Source organism: Sinocyclocheilus anshuiensis, unplaced genomic scaffold (genome assembly GCF_001515605.1).
Source record: "Sinocyclocheilus anshuiensis isolate Anshui unplaced genomic scaffold, SAMN03320099.WGS_v1.1 scaffold841, whole genome shotgun sequence".
NCBI lineage: Eukaryota > Metazoa > Chordata > Actinopteri > Cypriniformes > Cyprinidae > Sinocyclocheilus > Sinocyclocheilus anshuiensis.
This window is the reverse complement of record NW_015557108.1, coordinates 160,361-166,908: the sequence shown is the minus strand read 5'-3', so window position 1 is coordinate 166,908 and position 6,548 is coordinate 160,361. Positions and strand designations below refer to the sequence as shown.

The 6,548-nt window shown below is 37.2% G+C and overlaps 1 protein-coding gene across 1 annotated transcript; it reads right to left on the bottom strand.

The window, feature by feature from the left end:
• Positions 1-663: 663 nt before the first annotated feature.
• Positions 664-6,405, bottom strand: LOC107677666 (uncharacterized). Its single transcript, XM_016472663.1, has 6 exons — positions 6,328-6,405; positions 5,675-5,820; positions 5,395-5,566; positions 5,188-5,300; positions 3,935-4,022; positions 664-780 (listed from the first exon to the last, which is right to left on the bottom strand). Exons 1-6 carry the CDS (start codon positions 6,403-6,405, stop codon positions 664-666), a joined length of 714 nt encoding a protein of 237 aa, XP_016328149.1.
• Between the last annotated feature and the right edge of the window lie 143 nt (positions 6,406-6,548).

The window sequence follows — 6,548 nt, the reverse complement described above, 5'->3', positions numbered from 1 at the left end:
GAGTGTGTGTGTGTGTGTGTGTGTGATTCCATTCTCCTCACTCCCCACTTGACTTCTGACCTCGACTCCCTGTGAACCCCTTCAGTTTCACACCCACAGTGTGTGTGTGTTTCTGGAGCGTGTCAGAATCAATCACACACATTTCACTTAAACAGATCTGACAGAGTCACGCAAAGCAGCAAAACACATACACACACACACACATACACACACACACACATACACACACACACACATACACACACACACACATACACACACACACACATACACACACACACACATACACACACACACACATACACACACACACACATACACACACACACTCTCTCACACACACACACACACACACACACACACACACTCACATATATACATATTTTACATATAACATTTTATTTCAGCTAGCTGCCAAGACAAAATTTCTCATTTAGTTTAACTTGATGTTCTAAAATAACTCAAACTAAATAAACCAAAATTAATAAATAAAACATAACAAAAAAACAGACATTTTAAAATCATAAAAATGACAAAAACACAAGATTTCTAAAACTTCAACTAAAATATAAGAAAAATATAAAAGTAACACAGAGGTGGTCTTGTTGGTCAGTTAAGCTCAGATTCATTGGTTAGCAGCTGTCAGGGTCGGGTTGGTTAACCCTAGAGGTCGTGACCTCCGACGTCAGTGTGGAAGACTCTCAGAAAGTCACAGTGAAGTGAACTGGAGCTCTGTCCGTCTGCAGTGACGTGTGCACCGCTCATACACACACAACCACACTGCAGCACACATCAGTACAGCATAGAAAAGATGGCATTTTTCAATACAAATATTTAGAGTACCTTGAAATTATTTTTGAAATTATTTTTAAATCTGATGGTGTTGGAAAGAGTAATGCAAGTGTTGATTGATTACTGCCACGACCAAAGCATCACTGTGGTATTTAGAAAAAACATTTAGAAAACATGGTAAAATGTTTCATTTGTATGTGGAAATATAACGGTCCATATTAGATCTGTCTCATATGAAATATTTAAATAGTCATATCATTATTCTAATGAAATGTATCAGTCATCATTATATCTTATAATATGTTGTATGAAATTAATTTAAACTCAGGTGTAAAAGTGTAAAAATATACTGAGGATATCATGAAAACTTCAAAGGGAAAAAAATCATTCACATAATTAGGGCAAAATCCATCAAATTCAAAAATTTGTAACAAAAGAATAAGGATATATAATATTTTTGGTTTGGTACATTTCATTAACTTAATTTTAGTCCCAAAAATGTTGCAAAAGTAAACTACACAATTTGGTATAGTTTTAGTCTAATGTTTTTATTGTCAGGATTACATTTAATCATATAGCAGACGTTTTTATCCAAAGCAACTTACAAACGAGGAAAAGGAGCAACAATATGTAAGTGCTGTACACATAGCAAGTTTCTTTTTTTGTTTTCTTGCCAAGAGAGCATTGCAAGAGAGAACAAGAGCTTGAACAAGGAGTTGTGTTGCATGTTCTGAAAGAAAGGGCCTGATCTTCCTAATGTTGTATAAAGCAAATCTGCAGGACCGGGCAGTTTTAGCAATGTGGTCTGAGAAATTCAGCTTATCATCAATCGCAACTCCAAGGTTTCTAGCTGTTTTTGAAGGAGTTATGGTTGATGAGCCTAACTGGATGGTGAAATTTTGATAAAGTGATGGGTTTGTTGAAACCACAAGCAGTTCTGTCTTAGCCAGGTTGAGTTGAAGGTGATGGTCTGTCATCCAACAAGAAATGTCTGTTAGACATGCTGAGATGCGAGCAGCTATCGTCGGATCATCAGGATGGAATGAGAGGTAGAGTTGAGTGTCATCAGCATAGCAGTGATATGAAAAGCCATGTTTCTGAATGACAGAACCTAGTGATGCCATGTAGACAGAGAAGAGAAGTGGTCCAAGAACTGAGCCCTGAGGCACCCCAGTAGCTAGATGTTGTGACTTGGACACCTCACCTCTCCAAGATACCTTGAAGGACCTATCTGAGAGGTAAGACTCAAACCACTGGAGTGCTATCTTATTATCATTGAGATACTATTAAAATGTTTTTTCAATATTTTGAATTATTTTGTTTTTGTACAATAAAACAAAACAATATTTGTTTTGTAATTGTGCTGTTTTGTTATTTTTATATGTTTGTTTTTGTTTTTTGTCCAACTGCATCTTATAAATCTTATGTTCCTTAAATCGTATGGTATTTTATAAGTATATCCTACAGTTATTTGTTGAAATCACGTTTTGAAGGGGAAGCAGTGGACAACTGCTCAGAAACGGCCCTGTCCGTCTGTCTTCAGCAGCACTCACCTGTAAAATCCGCTTTCCTGTTTTTTCATTCTTTCATTCCTGTGTTTTTCACTCTCTTTCCTTCCCTGTGGAATGTCTCTCTCTCACTCACACACACACACACACATACACACACACACCTGTGTTCTCAGGTAATGAAGGTAGCTGTCAGTCAGCGTGTGATTGACTGAGAGATAAACTCACTGAGGGTCATGTGACTTCCTGCTGCTGTTTCCATAATGACATCAATTAAGAACAGATCCGGCTCACGAGACACCCGATACACACACACACAGCATGAATAGAGTTGCAGCTGAATGTCTAATATTCGAGATGTTTAATGTTGTATAATGTGTCTGTATGTTGATGTGCAGGTTATGAAGCATGTAAAATCACACACACACACACACACACACACACACAGACGCAGGAAGCTCTCCTGTATTTGTGATCTTGTGTGTGATTGACAGGAGGATTGTGGATGTGTAATTATATTGATGTCTGTTACATGTCACAGTGACGTGAGTGTGTGTGTGTTCAGTCATTGCTGTTATTAGTGTCATTTAAGTGAATTATTTGATTTGAGCTCTAACACACTCCTCTCAGCTTTCTAACATCTTTAAAACACTATGTGACTCTCTCTCGGTGTGTGTGTGTGTGTGTGTGTGTGTGTGTGTGTGGGATCCACAGAAACGGGACCTCTGACCCTCTGGAAGCTCTTGCAGATCTGTGCAGATGGTAGCGAGAGACCAGACGGATCCGATTAAACCAGGTGAAGGTTTGAGGAGAAACTCAGACCTCCTGAACGACACACTAATGCACTCCAGATACACTCAGAGAGAAAGTGTGTGTGTGGGGTTTCCTGTCTCAACGGTGACGGCCGCCCATCACATCTGCAGCTAATCCAACGGCTCCAAAACGGGAAACTCTGGAACAATGCAGTGTGTGTGTGTGAGAGCGTGTGTGTTGTATATGTGTGTGTGTGTGCTGCTTACATTTGAGGGGAAAGTCCAACCACATTTGAGCTGTTCAGTAAACACACATTATGTGTGTATGTGTGTGTGTGTGTGTGTGTGTGCTGAAGTCATTCCAGTTGTGTTATTGCTCCACACAAACACACACTCACAGGGTGTTGGCAGTAGTTGAAACGCATGAGTTTTGGGACTCATCACATATATATTTATATATTCACTCTATACACGTGTTTTCTTTCCTCCTAATGACGGCTCTTCATCTGCTTCTCATTCTCTCTCATGCTGTTTCTCATTAGTTTGAGTGTTTGCTTAAAGTGTTTTTTTTTTTTTTTTTTTGGAAAACCATGATAAACTTTTTTCAAGATCCTATGAGTAAGTTACAAAAAACACAGCAATTATTTGAAATATAATTCTTTTGTTACATTATAAATGTCTACACTGATCAATTTAATGCATACTTGCTGAATATAAATAAATAAATACATGTAAAAACTTGAAGACCCCAAACTTTTGAACAGTAATGTAAATTTCAACACAAGCAAGGATTGTGAGACTAATGTACATCTTTAGGAAAATGAATGGCTAAAAAAAAACTGTAATTATGATATTCACAATGATGCTTAAAGTATGTCGTACCTTCTTGGATTTGACGATATCCTGGATGTAGTCACTGTACTCTGCCAGTTGTTTCTTCTCTCTTTTAGTCAGCGTCTTACTGCCCTGACTGAAGGAGATCAGAGCATTGAGAGGGCTGCTGTTAAACTGATGAAGTGACCATTAAAAAACAGAAATCAGCTCAAGAATTGAATTACAGTAAGTGGCACAGTATACTGAAAGTTTAAACACTAGCATTCATTGACTGCACTAGATTCAAATCTTGATATATTTTTCAGATACTGTATATCTTGACATATATTAATATATATTAATGCTACTTTAGATTAAGGTTTTTAAGCATCTTCCCTTAATAAACTCCTAATTTGCTGCTTATTGATAGTAAGTAGTAGCAGTAGTAGTAATCTAAGTAGCATCTAACGCTAACTTCATGGCAAAAATTGACTTGGAGTAATACAAGAGTTACATAAACACAAAATAAAAACAATGCAAACACAAAAATACAGCAGTTCAAATTAGAAAAATCTAAAATCTTTTCTGGTAAAATCCCTGAGTGAGTGTAGGTTATAAAAAGCTTTCTGCTTGCTGTTGATAGCAAGTAAGGTAGTTGTTTATAGTAGTTATGTTTAGGTATTGGGGAAGGTTAAGGGATCAAGAATAAGCTCATGCAGAATCTAAAGTGCTACCATATTAATATGAAGGAGATGCAGTGTGATGCAGGCAGGTCATTATTTTGCCATTCTTTTTGGTGACACTAACTTGACCTTTCAAAATAGTATGTAAAATAGTAAGCATAATGCAAATGATCATGTTTGTCACTAGACCTCATTACATGCATATTGAATTCTGTGAGTATTGTCTTGTGAACAAATTTGGTAATTTTGCAGTTTTTGAACCAACAGTATGTAAAAATGTATGTTTGCATTGTGAAAGTGGAGAAAATGATGTAAAAAAGCTTAATATGTTGCACTGGAAAAGGTTAAGTCAAGTTAAGTGCATTGTATTGTGGGATATGTTATTCCATGCTATATACTCTATTATATATTGATTTTAAATTTTTTTAAATTTTTTTTATATTATTGTAGTATCTGGCTATTCCATACAGAAAATTTACATACTGTGTACATTACACACTGCATTGTACACTGTTGAATAAATAGTTCTTCCAAAGCCAAAAGATAAAGTGTCAAATAAATCAAAAAAGTAAACAATGTCAGAGTTATGGTGCCCCCTTGTGACAATAAAACAAAACATTTAGAGACAATTTTGCTCACCGTGCAAAATACTTAGCCAAGAACAACATAAAGTAGCACAGAGCACCAAAGATGATCACAAACATTATCTGCCAATCTTCAGGAATCCAGTCCCACAGATACACAACTATTCCCTAATAAACACATACAGGTACACAGACAAAATAAAACACAGATTCACCTGTGATTGGATCTTAATCTCCAGAAAACATGAAAATAAGAACATACTGTGGAAAAGTAGAGCGTTTTAGCCAATCCCTCTCCAACAAGACAGTCCAGTTCCTCTGGAGCGAAGGTGCTGATGATGAAGCTGAGGATGAAGAGCGATGGAAGGAAGATTCCCACAACTCCACACAGGAAATAATTAAAACGATTACTTTTATTGCTGCTCACATTCATCCTGAGGGAAGACAAATACATGCAAAGCTGATAAACATTACATATATGAGCTCTAGAGTCATGATGCAGAGCAGATGAAGTGATATAGTGAGGATGGATGGATGTGTACCGGTCCTGTTCCAGTGTATGGTTGATGGTAGAGATGATCAGGTTACAGTCTTTCTCCAGCTGGTCAAGTGTTTTTTGCACTGCCTGGTTTATGCTCTTCTCAATGGTCTCACAAACCTCATCAATCTGGTTGATGCATCTGCTGGGCTGCACACACAAACACACAAAAACAAAACTTAAATCATTTTATATTCACTTCATCAACTATCTATAGTAGTAGTATCATATGCAATAACATTGTAAAGCAAAAAGTGGACTAATGGAATGAAGAATTATTTTATGGTCATTACCAACAAATGTATGCATATTGGCATTGCCATTGAAAAAAATAAAATAAAGGGTTAGTTCACCCAAAAATGAAAATTCTGTCATTAATTACTCACCCTCGTGTTGTTCGAAACCAGTAAGACCTTCGTTCATCTTCGGAACACAATTTAAGATATTTTTGATGAAATCTGAGGGCTCTCTAACCTTCATAGACAGCAAGGTAACTACCACGTTCAAGGTCCAGAAAAGTACCAAGATGATCGACAAAGTAGTCCGTGTGGCATCAGTGGTTCAACTGTAAAGTTACAAAGCTACGAGAATACTTTTTTTGCGCAAAGAAAACAAAAATAACGACTTTATTCCACATTTTCGTCTCTACTGCGTCACTTGAGGACGTGCGCTCACAACAGTATCATGACGCAAGCGTGTGGCGGCGCTGACCCAGATCCGGTGTAACGAAATCATCACGCCGGATCTGGGTTAGCGCCGGCGCCACCACAGTTCTTTTTTATTAAAGTCATTATTTTTGTTTTCTTTGCGCAAAAAAGTATTCTCGTAGCTTTGTAACTTTACAGTTGAACCACTGATGTCACACGGACTACTTTGTC

Excerpts from the sequence above, each read along its gene's own strand:
- LOC107677666 (XM_016472663.1), bottom strand. The coding sequence starts at position 6,405 with ATGATTTCGTTACACCGGATCTGGGTCAGCGCCGCCACACGCTTGCGT. Across the intron at positions 4,023-5,187 it reads TTGGCTAAGTATTTTGCACG|TCAGGGCAGTAAGACGCTGA; the intron begins GTGAGCAAAATT and ends GATCTCCTTCAG. Across the intron at positions 781-3,934 it reads ATATCGTCAAATCCAAGAAG|TGTGGTTGTGTGTGTATGAG; the intron begins GTACGACATACT and ends TGTGTGCTGCAG.